This window comes from Polyodon spathula, chromosome 12 (genome assembly GCF_017654505.1).
Source record: "Polyodon spathula isolate WHYD16114869_AA chromosome 12, ASM1765450v1, whole genome shotgun sequence".
Taxonomy (NCBI): domain Eukaryota; kingdom Metazoa; phylum Chordata; class Actinopteri; order Acipenseriformes; family Polyodontidae; genus Polyodon; species Polyodon spathula.
The window spans coordinates 14,783,562-14,796,924 of NC_054545.1; the positions used below are offsets into that span (position 1 = coordinate 14,783,562).

General features: G+C 38.3%; 1 protein-coding gene across 1 annotated transcript in view; it reads left to right on the forward strand.

Moving 5' to 3' along the window:
- LOC121324615 (dnaJ homolog subfamily C member 17-like) overlaps positions 1 to 13,363 on the forward strand; it is a 79,059-nt gene that overhangs the window by 18,163 nt on the left and 47,533 nt on the right. Inside the window, exons 3-7 of the mRNA XM_041266697.1 lie at positions 688 to 746; positions 1,657 to 1,744; positions 2,113 to 2,195; positions 3,371 to 3,485; positions 5,258 to 5,307. Of these exons, the coding sequence (XP_041122631.1) occupies positions 688 to 746; positions 1,657 to 1,744; positions 2,113 to 2,195; positions 3,371 to 3,485; positions 5,258 to 5,307 (395 nt within the window). The remainder of the gene's footprint in view (positions 1 to 687; positions 747 to 1,656; positions 1,745 to 2,112; positions 2,196 to 3,370; positions 3,486 to 5,257; positions 5,308 to 13,363) is intronic.

The window sequence follows — 13,363 nt, forward strand, 5'->3', positions numbered from 1 at the left end:
GGAGCGGAGGACTGTGTTGGAAATTGATTGGAGACTTAGAATAGAGTGGTAAAAGCTATATGTTGTGTTTTATAATTTCTTTATAAGGTAATGTAGCTTTCATGGCTTTTTATTGAACAGAGGGATCGCTTAGGAGGAATTATGGTAATTTACAGAACTTGTCACAAAAAATAAGAAAGAAAAGTGGCAGCAGTCATTTGCATATGGGACGCCTAATAAACGAACGGTCTAGCAGAAAGGATAAAAGAGAGCACAACCAACAGAAACCCAAAAGCTCTTTATTGAATTTATTTAAAAACAAACTGTTATGTGATATCAAAGTGTGACTGAGTGCTGCTTTTATACTGTGGGTGTAAATGTATTGGTAATGGTTATTCTATGCGGTGTAACTGTTGTACCCCAGGATACAAGATGGTTCTAGATTGAGAGTAAAAGTTTGAAATAAATAAATAAAAACTCCAATACTGTTGCTGTTGGTAGTTATGGAATTTTTAAGGCCTGATTAAAAAAAAACACACACATCCCATAACCCTCTTGGAGTGACCACTAAAATAGAGGCTTCTCCTTCAGCGGTTTTAAGGTTGTTTTTTTTTTTATTATTGACCCTGAATGAATAAGCACACTCATCAGTGTTTTGAGAGCTGTGTGGTCCCTGACCCTCCACTCTGCCTTTTTGTCTTCCTCTAGCTGAACTCTTCCACCAGCTCTCCCAGGCTCTAGAGGTCCTGACTGACACAGCTGCCAGGGTAAGGTTACATCAAAGATCTACTCTGCTTTTACGAATCAACAAACAATGAGACTCCTCTGGCCAGGTAATCCGTCCCAGCTAAAGAGCACATTACATGGGCACTACAGAGATATTATATTATTAGAAATGTAAACTTCAATCAAGAAATATTATCTGCCACTGAAGATTTACTATTAAAGACCCCAATTTAAAATGCCTAATGTGCATTTATTGGCAATTAATTCAATCTGCATTTAATTAAGTTACTGTATTGTACTTGTATTTGCAAACAAACACAAACATGCAATCCCCCTTATTAAGTAGAGCCATATATATTTGGTTCTACTTGTAGGTTAAGGAAAGTTCTCAGTTTCCATGGTTTACTCTGCCAAGGACATGTTGCTGGCTGAAAATGTCATTCAATAGGGGAGGCAGCTGATTGGCTAATGACAGGAAAAGGGGTGGGGAGTAATTCACCCTCCAGGTGAAATGGCCAAGGAAGTGCAACACTTTCTAAAAGCAGGGCTTGCAAGCAGAGAATTATTTAACCTAGTGTAATATTAGATATCATGCTTTGAAATACAAATACAATTATGAAAAGATGTGTTTCTTTCACTGCACAGTTGATACCTACAAGAATGTGTAGTATTATTACTAGAATTGATATATTAATAGTATTACTTATTTGCACCTTTGTACACTTGGTGTGCAAGATTTCAAGAATGTGTGCTGACATTAAAACCAATGGGAGGTATTAGTCTAAAGTCTACATATATTTTTTGTTAAATGTTTAGGAAATCAGCATTAATCCCAGTAATACAGTTCCGCAGTATTAAGTACATCTGTTCAACTCTTCAGTTTTTATTATTCTCTGGGTATGTTCTGAGCCTTCATCACTGTGATGTGACCGAGTTTCTCTTCTCTTACAGGCAGCCTATGATCAAGTAAGAAAAGCCAAAAAGCTAGCGGAGGAGAGAACCAGGAAACTTGACGACAAGAGGAAAAAGATTAAACTAGGTAATGTTTGTTAACAAGTTAATATAGTACATGTAAACCCAACTTTTCATAATTAATACAAAAAAGAAGCATTTCCATGGCCAACCACTGCAGCCTAGAGATACCAGAATATATGTTTAGCTAATGATTTTAGGCCTCCGCTAGTTGAATGTTCTAAACAGAATGAACTGGTTACTGAGACACCTGTGTATCTGAGTCAATGGAATCCTTAAAAAGCAGACTGGACAGTTCTGGGTTCATCAGCTGCTAGAAACTAGACCAGCATTCAAGGGCCGAGCTGTTGGCATATTCTGTTGGAGACATGAGGGTGGTAACAAAACAGCCCCCCACTCACTCTGAGCTGACTTGTTAACTTTGTGCTGTTACAGATTTAGAGGCCCGGGAAAGGCAGGCACAAGCCCAAAATCTCGAAGAGGAGGAAATAAAAATAACACGGACCTTAGAAGAAGAGGTGAATGACGTGTTATTGCTCATCAGCTTAGATGGCAGTAATAACTTCATTATCAATTCAAGTTATGCTATAGACTTTTTTTTTTTTTCCCTGAATCATTATTTAGTTTAGTGTGCCCCTATATTGTTTTGTGAATAGGGTGATCTCAGTTGGTCATTTCTGCTGTGGAAAAAGACAGGGAGCATTATAAGGAAGATTCTTGATCTTCCACCACTGTTCAAAAAGAACCCTGGAGTGTTTCTGAAGCTTGTTACACCCCATCCACACTACCTCAATAATGTGCAGTCAACACGCTTTGAGCCCACATGACCGAATCTGGGCTACAATAGCCCTTGCTGTGCACCCCTGCTAGTACCAGGACCAGAGGACACAATTGTAAATTAAGTGCAGATCATTTGGGACAGAGCATAGAAAACACATCTTTACACAGAGAGTGGGGAGGGTATGGAATGGCATGTTGATGCTGAATCATTGAGATCATTTAAGATCCAACTTGTTTTCAGATCAGTTGGCTACTAGGAACTGGGTGAGCACTGAAGGCTGAATAGTCTTCTCTTGTTTGTATGTTTTCTAATGTTCTTATAGTGCTAATGTCAGTCCCCAAGGTCATGCGTATCCAAACAGTACCAGGAGGTGGCAGTGCTTAAATAATGATTCATATAGGCACTAGATGGTTGCTGACAATCTGTTGTTGTCTTTCATAACTTTTTTTTTTCTTTAGAAGGTAATGTAGCCAATGGTTACAATGGGGTCCTCAACTGTGCCTAAAGGAACTTGCTGTATGGTGCTGACATAAAAACAGCATAGGTGCATTTTTTGTAGGTACAGTACAGAGTTGATTATTCGTCTGTTAACCAGATTGTCTGCTAACCGCACCAGGTTGGGTCTGGTAAGTATTTGGATGGTGGAAAGTCATGTGCTGCAAAAAGGGGAGTTGGTGACACAGATAGTGTCATTGATAAATGACAGCTTCGGTCAATACAACTCTGGCATAGCTAATTTTCCTGCAGTCTAATTCACAAAAAGAAAACCTGATTTCTAGTTAAATAATTAGAATTTTGCTGAAGAGTGCTACTAGCAATGCTCTTGGTAGAATGAAATATTGTCGGTACATTTTCTTTTTCTGGTCAAACTACAAAATCTGGTATTGGTTCATTTGAAACATTGTCTTGCAGATAATCCGTTTGCGAGAGGAAGGCTCCAGGCAGCTCCAAGAAGAACAGAGGCTGATAAAGGAACAGATCCAAAGAGAGAGGGATGTTGGGGCAGACAGAGGGCACAGACCACCAGGTACACAGGAACACAAACTCTTGCTCATGCTTCTGTTATCCACCTCAACACAAGACAGTGAGCTCCAAACAGTTCATCTAAATAGCACCACTGGCATCATTAAAGTTTGTGGGCCAAGGTTCTGAAAATCAAACATCTAACAGTGCATGTGCGTCTCAAAGCTGTGTCCATTGTGAGTCTTTTAAAGCCATTTCTGAAAGTAAAAATATGTAAAACGGCATTTTAAAAGGACAATGATAAAATACATCTCAATAGCTAGATTATACAATGTATAACACAGGTAACACAACACACAGGTGTATGATTACTGCTCACTAGACCTGTAGTATAGTCAGGAGCTCTTAAACAGTGTACACAGTTTGAAGTCCTGGGTTTGAAGCACACACACACATGAACACACCTGTATGGGGCAGCTTGATGTTCAGCCAACAGCTGTGAGAGCTTGTGAGATAGTTACTTATTTACCTTTGCCACAGCATAACATTCTACTGCATGGATGAGAAGACAAAGTGATTTTTTCGACCTGAAAAAGGAAACAAGGACCAGGGGTCACAAATGGAGATTAGACAAAGGGGTATTCAGAACAGAAAATAGGAGGCACTTTTTTACACAGAGAATTGTGAGGGTCAGGAACCAACTCCCCAGTAATGCTGTTGAAGCTGACACCTTGGGATCCTTCAAGAATCTGCTTGATGAGATTCTGGGATCAATAAGCTACTAACAACCAAACGAGCAAGATAGGCTGAATGGCCTCCTCTTGTTTGTAAACTTTTGTTATGTTCTTTCTTAAATACCCATTCCAAGTGAAGAGGTGCTCTACGGTATTAAGATTGTAGTTCCTTCATACATGGTTTAGACATGATTGTCAATTGTAATCTATCCTTTTGATATGCTGATATTTTTTAATAACATCCTAAACACACTAGAAATGGATGTTTTTATTTAACGTATATTAGTCAGACCACATTCATTTAAAATAAAACTCATACAAATAATTGTAAACCTTGCGGATTGTCTCAGACACAGTTAGATGTCCTCAACAAGCTAACAGGTCTTCAGATTCTTGAAACTTGCTTTAAACATCATTTTTATCCTAAGCAATGCAGTCCAAAATATAACCTTAATAAACACATTTATAAAATGTCTTCCTACACCTACTCAAAATATATTGGTTTTTAGACTGAATAAATCATCTTGAATGATGTCCCTCAAAACACACTGTACTTTTGAATGCGGTCAAGTATTTTGAGACTGATTTATGCTTAATCAATAAAACACTGCAACCCTTTCCAGGTCATTTGACCTTGTTTTTCCTCAGTCATGTGCAGCTGTGAAACTAGGTTGGAAACAGCACAGCACCTGAATACAAATAAAGCTGCTTGTTGGTTTTAATACAGAATGTGAATTGTGCGAAACCCTCTGTGCGGTCTTAAAGACACAAGGACAGCTATTTAAATCTGCTCCATTCGCACGCTAAAGAGGCGTTGCTGTTCCCTGCTTTTTGGAAGGACGATCGCAGTCGATTCCAGAGAAGCTGGTTAGGTCAGCTGTCCTGCACCAGGAGCCAGAACGAGAGTATTGTAACTTTATTAGGACATGGTTGACAGCAGTCCAGCTCTTGGTTCCCAGCGCACTGGTGTGGTTACCCTCTCACTCACACTTGGCCGCTGACTGTGTAATGACATGTCCACGTTATTTATGTTCCTGTATTTGATTTTGGGAAAATAAAAATGTTCTCTCTCCTCCTGTTTCATTCTCCTTGTCTCCCTCAGGTACACAGCATGGAATGAAATCCGACAGCAATGTGACCCCCAAATTAAAAGTAAGACATTCAAATATTGCCTTTAGATGGTGTGTGTTTGGGAGAAGAGGGGATAGCGTGATAAACACAGATGGACAGTTCCCTTTTTATATTGCACAGTACATTTATTTCCCACAGAGTCGTTCGGACGAGGGACATTGAGAGCAAAAGAAAACATTTTAGAAAAGCATTCAGGTATTTGAGTTGGCACTCGTAGGATTTAGAACACAACATATCTCTTTTCTTTTTATAATATGATTTTTGAAACAGACTAAGCAAAGAATAAGTATACTTCACGTAACCCCAATTTCCAGATTTTGTCTATTTGCCAACATATTTGTAATTATATCAGAAAAAACAATTTCCTCACATTTTGGATTGTAAATAGACAAGCCCTGTGTGACACTGGTGTAATAAATGTGTTTTATTATTTATAACATTGTCGACAGGGATTTGCAGACAGCTGACATTTTTCTGCTGTTCGTTGGTTTTGGAAAAACAAGTATGGGAAACGATTGAAGGGTTAAAGTGAACGAGTAAATTTCATTTTTTTGCAGGGCACCATTGCACTTCACCCAGAATTATTCACCAACCAGTTTTTTTTTTCTGACTGTTCAAAATTAGATACTTTATTTACCATACCAGTATAAGATCTCCTGTAAGAAGCTAAGCATAGTTGTACTAGTGGCGCTTGCCGCCTCTTCTGTAATACTGAATGGATGTTGAATTGCGTAACTGTGCGTATTAGTACATAAGGACCTTTTTTATTTTATTGTGTTACATATTCCCATGTGTTGCTACAACTGTTTACGTAAGGTGTGTGTGTTTTAATTTTAATTTTTTTTGTCACATTCTTTTTTTTTTTTTTACATTTTGACCACTTTTTTAAAAAACTTTTAATTTACATTCCCTGCCTCAAGATTGCTTCATATGTACCCGCATGGACATCTCAGAACTACATTTCCCATCACCCCCCTGCTCACATATATAACTGAGATGAATTTACCAGTCAGCAGGATGATGATGGGAAATGTAGTTCTGAGAGGTCCATGCAGGTACATGTGAAGCCATCTTGAGGCAGGGAATGCAGTTTAAAAAAGTGGTGAAAATGTAAAACAAATTTAAATTAAATTAAATTAAAACAGTACATACACCTTACGCAGCAGTTGTAGCAAAACATGGGAATATGTAACACAATAAAATTAAAAGGTTCTTATGTACCCTTTAAGACTCCCATTGCAGATTCCAGGTTTTATTTTGACACAACTGAACTTGTAACCTGTATTCCTTGGCTAATAAGGCTTATAGTAAAACATGAGACTGCAGTGGGATTTCCAGTCCTGATTTTACAACGCCATTAACTGAGTTAGGGTTCTACTCCTCAGTGTTTGTTTGAGGAGTTCACAGAATACTAATAAATCATTGACATTGTATTTGTTTTGAGCTGGCTCATCGTTGTGAAACCTGTTGATTGTCAGTTTTGCATTGACAAGCAGGTATATTCAGGTAAACAAATGGAAAGTGCATGGAAAATTCCCTTACAAATGTAGCCCTTGCAAATGCCTTTAATTATATGTTATCTTTGGTGTAGAATCTTTTCCTTCGTTGTTATAGTGCCGCTCACATGATCCTCCAAATATCCCTTCTGAACCAATATAACCCAATATCCCGTTATACCGCCACACTCGCTGTCAGCAGTCTCCCAGTGCATCAAGCCAAGCCAAGCCAATGTAGACACATGTATTGGTCTTCCTCACTTTAACAACACCAGCAACACTCTACTCCTAACCAATTAAAAATGCAGAAAATAACTGCTTAAACTTTGACAAGTTGGCTTTTTATGTTGTTTACAGCACAGAACACACTATTGTCATTTTACTGAAAAAAATAAACCTTCAAATTGCCAACATTGTTATTTTTATTGGACTTCTTTTTTTACCCTCGTTATAACAGCAGTTTGGTACCTGTCCCATAGTTGACAGTATAACGAGGGAGCACTGTATTACAAATGCATTGCTGTCAGACACACATCTCAAACTCAAGTCTTAAGTCTTTCATATCTTTCAGAACTTCAAAAGCACTCAAAAGAAAGTAGACAAATGTTTCGTATATGCCCTGTGATGAAGGAACCTAACCAAACAGTTGTCTACTTTACTAAGGGCTTGGCTTAACCAACCTGTACTCTGCTGGGATAAGTTACAGATGGATTTTTAGATAATTTAGAGCACTAAGGAATCCACCTGAATTGCGTCTTATTTATAGAGGTAATCCAAGGATGGTCACTGATAGGTGGTGGATGCAGTCCGTGGTGATTTGCCAGTGCAGTAAAATGCTATAACGAAAATCCAGCTGTGTCTTATGCTGGTGGCATGAAGTTGATTTTATATCAACTCATTTGCAGCTTTTACCTTACCCTCTATTACAATAAAGATTGATTTGTTGCAATGTAAAACCTGTATTTGAAACATAATCTTTCTAGTGCGTGACCATGTCTTAATTAATTTTCCCAATGAGGTACAGTAAAACAGTCTAGCTGTGAAACTGTGCCTCAGCACACTAGCGCAGGGCTTCTCAAACTTTTTTTTGATGGGCCCCCCTTTGGAAATGTTTCAGGCTATGACGACTCCTCCCACCTAATCATTATGCCTGCAGTCGACAGTGCCCATGTCTTTCGAAAAGTGTGCGTGTGGTGTGGGGCAAGATCCATGGGTCAGGGGGGGGGGGGTTGGGGGGGGGGGGGGGGGGGGGGGGGTAGGGGGGGGGGGGGGGGGGGGGGGGGGGGGGGGGGGGGGGGGGGGGGGGGGGGGGGGGGGGTAGCAAAGGTGGACTTAACCCCACGCAGACATAACTTACCGCTCCATAGGTTCTATCCCAGTGACTAATACACTCACCTACGTCAAGGAACCTACTAAAGCGGTCACGTCATTTTACGATCCTTGCTTTAAGGGCGACACACGAATCACGACACCGTACTGTTCAACTAAAATTATAGTTGAGTAAACGTAGCAAAATAAGGGATATTTAAGAGTTATAGAACCAGATACAGTCAGGTTCACAGTGGGTAGGCATGTCTTTGTATTGTGAGAAGATCAGGGCTCGTGGTACAGTGTTTGGTGAATCAAAGGGGTTACTCCCATGCACTTTTGCTCGATAAGTCCTATCGTATAAAACAAAGCAGAGAGCATTGGTCTAATGATACGTTGGCTCTGGGGTGGATTAGTAATCCGGACGTATTATAATCGGTACCTGGGTGTCTCCGACTTCACCAAACTTCTTGAGTGACCAGTCCCCCGAACCGCCCAAGACCCCACCCCCGCTGTTCAACATTGCCACAAACTCTTTCTATCAGTGTAAATTCTTCATATTACACCATTTACTGTTAAGAATTAAGTGTGACGTGTATTATGCTAATTTTGGTTGTTGCTGTATTTGAGCCAACTATTTTCGCGACAGCGTAATCGTTTCGCTTTCTTAATATACAACCGACACTATGAAAATATTGGGTAACATTTCAAAATGCTTCACCGTTTTTTTATTATAATAGTCAAATAATGAATCAACAGCAAGCCTGTCACTTGTGGTTCTGCATCAATGTTATGTTATGTTAAGATATGTTAATTAAGATTTCATTTCGCCAAAAGGAACGAAGCATCGAAAACTTGCACATAGTATCAGTACCGTCTACTTGTAGACTCCTCTGATTCGATAATAATGCCTGCTTCTTTAAGTTCCACTTTCAGTGTCTGGCTTCATATTACACCATTTACTGTTAAGAATTAAGTGTGCACTGTAAAATAAGGCTTCTTTTTTTCGGTGCTTACTTTGATCTATTTTCGAGATTTATGTAATCGTTTCGCTTTGTATATACTGTATGAAATTATTGTTTTCTACTTTCCAAAATGCTTGGCCGTTTTTTTTCTGTTAAAATAGTCATAACTCAACAGACAGTATGCACATTTAGTTGTACCTTCTTTCCTGTCCTGTCTTCCACTACAAAATCCTTACGGTCACAGGCACATTCTTCTGGTGTTTTTGTGTGTCTAGGCATTTTTTTATATTTCGCCACAGTTTGCAATTCTGTTTGAAATTATCGCTTATCTAACTGTAATACAGCTTTAAATACCACGAACAAGCCTTCTACCGTAATTGTAATCTCGTTTTAAATCTCGCAAGTGGAGTCTCCAATAGAAATGTAGAATTTGCTGCCACTCAGCAGTTGGGTGGGTTTAAAGTATTCAGAACAAGTCAATGCTAGATACGAGTCAGGAAGGATGGGCATTGCCCAGCTGCAATGGGAAAGGTAGTTTTGTTTCAGATTTATTTGTACAGTAGCCGGTTTTCTTTATTTTATGGGAAAAGGGTGAAGTCCACATGAATTGAGTAATCATTTCCAGTGTTTGCTTTTTTGTAACGGGTGTTTTATTGGTTATAAAATCAGAAGCCCTAATCTTAAGGTTATGCCTGCATTTTTTGTGATCACGTGACCCCCCTACAATAGTCTTGCACCCCCCCCCCCCACCCTCTCTTTTGGGTCGGGTCCCCAGTTTGAGAAACATTGCACTAGAGCTTTTCCCCGAAATGTTTTTTTTTTTTTGACTTCCAAAAAATCTGTTATTTACAGAGTAGAGTTTGGTTATCTCCCAAAATGCTTAGCCAGAAGATTTATGTGGTCAGAAATTGGAGCACAGAGGAACTAAGTGATTGCTGAAGTGAAAATCAGGCTTTGCCCTTGACAATTAAAACGTGTTGTATTAAACATGCTTTGTGTTGCAATAACATCTGTGAAGGTTTTTGATTTGAAAAGCAAAGAGATACAGCTTTTCACAGTGCAAGCCAGGTATGTGAGAACCACTTTGGAATATCTAAACGCTGGCTGTCATAATGACACTGATGCTTGGAACGTAGATTCTTTAATTGAATGGGGCCGAAGCTCTGCTTTGACTGCATCAACAGTCTAAGGAACGTGGGCATGTCAAAGGATGTCAATGTCATCCAACACCTGCTTTGTTTTTGTTTTATATGGAGGTCAGCCGTTCTGTGGCATGTTCTTCTTAAAGAATAGAACTCCTCACTCAAATATTGACCCAGGAGTTCCATTATTACCTAGTAACATGTCACAGCAGTGCGATTATCTCTTAAATGAAACCGGTCATATCAAAGAAAACGCTGAAAACAAAACTTGAATATACAGCCCAGGAACTGCCTGTTATCACACTAAATGTTGCAGTATTAACAGTATTCGCAATGTTTGAATGAATAACCCAGTCTTCTCAAAATAAATCTTATAAGAAGAATATGGCTCTGGCATGCTGGCTTGTGCGGTGACATCAGACCCTGAAGAAACACACAGCACTGTGAGTGAAATGAATGCGCTGCTTGCGCTTTTTACTTACTTAATAAACAAACAAAACACTGCACACAAAACAAAACGGCACGTTGACCAAAGCAAATAGACAAAATACGATGAACACTAAACACACAAGTATCATGCTGATCTGTGCCAAAACGAGTAGCAATTGCTTTTTAGTTTTAATTTGCTGTCCTCTTTCTCATTCTTTCGCCCTGAACACACCTACCCTGAGTGAGTGATTCATGCGTCTATATATACAGCTGTGCCGGGATTCAATTACTAATTAATCATTCACTTGAATCCCAGCACATGAACTAATTTGTGCAATCCCTGTGCCTAATACAAATATACATTTTAAATCATTGATACCACATAGCTCCCATTATACCCTGTGCACCAATACATACCGACTCCAGGAAGTACCAGCTTAAATAGAGCTTGTACCTTTTTATATATATATATATATAATATATATATATATATATATATATATATATAACCAGTTTGAATCAGATAATATGTAACATCTTGTTATTTTTCATCTGTGCTTAATTAGTCTCCTACTTGTTCTTAACAACGAGGATGCTTGCCAGTCTTTCTGATTGACAGCTAGACTTTAGATATTAAGTTTCCTTTTGGCTTTAGTAGCTATAGTACGTATGTCCAGATGTGAAACATTACCCCTTGGCAACTTGAGAATTTGGTGTGAATGCTACATTTTGACAACCTGATTTGTACAAGACATACTAGATATTTGTACCGTAGCATTTTCAGTTTTAGTTAGTCAGGTTTATTCAGCAACCACATTCCTAATCACATATTGGGCAGGTAGTAATTGGCAACACCAAGCAAGAGCAAAAACCATGTAGATTTTTCACAACAGCCTTCAAATCCACCCGGTTTATGTATATGTGCATATTGTTATACATAGCAATATAATATACGAATTGAGACAACCTTATTAAAAAGATTGTGCCAATTCTTACCACAAAACAAATACAAACCCTTTAGTCAGACAAATCTGTCAGTTTACTGTGTAGTTAGCTTTGGTAAATGAGGCTCTAAAAAGGACGTCGGGGCAATTTAATAGACCAATGGAAGTTTAATTGAGGTTTAATTGCCTCTTATTTGCTTCACACATTTAATGTCCTCCCCTTTTTTTTAATTAATTTTATTTTGGTTTTTCTCCAATTCGCTGTATTTTTCAGGATTTTCAAATACTTCAAATACAGTGCTATAAGTAAACTACTGCATGTTTCACCCTTTTCTGGGAAGTGGAGAGAGCTTGAATTCAAAATACATGTTGGGCAGTTAGTAATCGACAACACGTTAGGTCACAGAAAGCAGAAGTGTTTCATCTGTATTGTTGTTTTTTAAAAATAACTGCATTTCCTAAATGAAAGTAGAAAAAGCAAGGAACAGTAATGTTCTCTGCAGTTAGACTAAAGCAAAAGTGAGTACTTTTTTTCCATCTTGTAATACAGTTGCTGATGTGCTATTTCACTGTAGATTAAGTAATATTTTACAGTACTTTAAACGTTTGTGTTATTGCTGATTTTTATTTTTTTTTTGTAGCCAGTTGGATTAGGACTGAGTGGTTAGTGATGTCAGTCAATGTAAGGTAATGTGACTGAATGTAATCCCTAAGGCTTAAAACATGCAACTCCTAAAATAATTATTCCATGTAAAAAGAAAAAAAAGGCAAGTAAGCCTTTTTCTTTTGTGTTTACATTTTCCTGGCAACTAAACTGCTTTTTGTTTAATTTAATTTTGACCAGAATTTGTTAATGTGCGCAATATTTCAAAGGAGTCTGGGGACTGTTTATTGGAAGGAGCTGGAACCAGGCTGGAATATTAATAATGTGCATTACGCAACTGTCACCCATTCATTTGTATTTATTGTACGTATATCTTCAGGCGTTGAAACGGTCCAAGAATGGTTCTGGCATTCAACAATTAAGTTTCCATAAAAAAAAATATAATAATTTTGATGAAATGCAAGATTTATTGTATAGCTTTGCAGCGCTATTATTCCAAACATTACATTTCTTTTTTAAAACATGTCTGATTCTTGTACAAATATCCAGACCCCTGATATGTGAATGGGGACTGGGTCTCACTGGCTTTATCTTTCAGTAAATTTTCAGCTGTTTTTTATTTTGTGGTGGACAGATATAATGTACAGTATCTCACATTTATAGATTCAATTGTGATGTAGCACCTGTTCTTGAGAGTATCATAATTAGATTTGCTCCTTTTTAACTATATTCTTCTGGAGCTCACATAATATCGTAGCAAATCACACACCTTTTAGATTAGCATATTCATTTTGGAGCTGACTTGTTACTAATAGTGTGACCATTTTCAATTTTTTCCTTGCTTCTGACCAGCAGATGAGCAAATGCAGCAGGGGTAGAGATATATATCCAAGCTACACAGCAAACGAAACCGGTGTCAGTCATATCTGACTCTTTCCTCAATCACGATGTGTCGTTGGCTCAGCTGGTCAGAAATTACTAAACTGAAAATAGCAAAAGCTGATGTCTAAATAACCGTTTTCATGGTGTTCCAATGAAGAACCTCAGTCCAGTAGACACTCAAAGATAAGTGATTTTTTACGGTATGTTGAGCCCCAGAAAAATAAACATTGACGCAAGTGCGAGTCTAATCATATTCTAAATCATGGTTACCTAGTTCTGCCTTGTCATAGCTTGGGCAAGAGAAGGT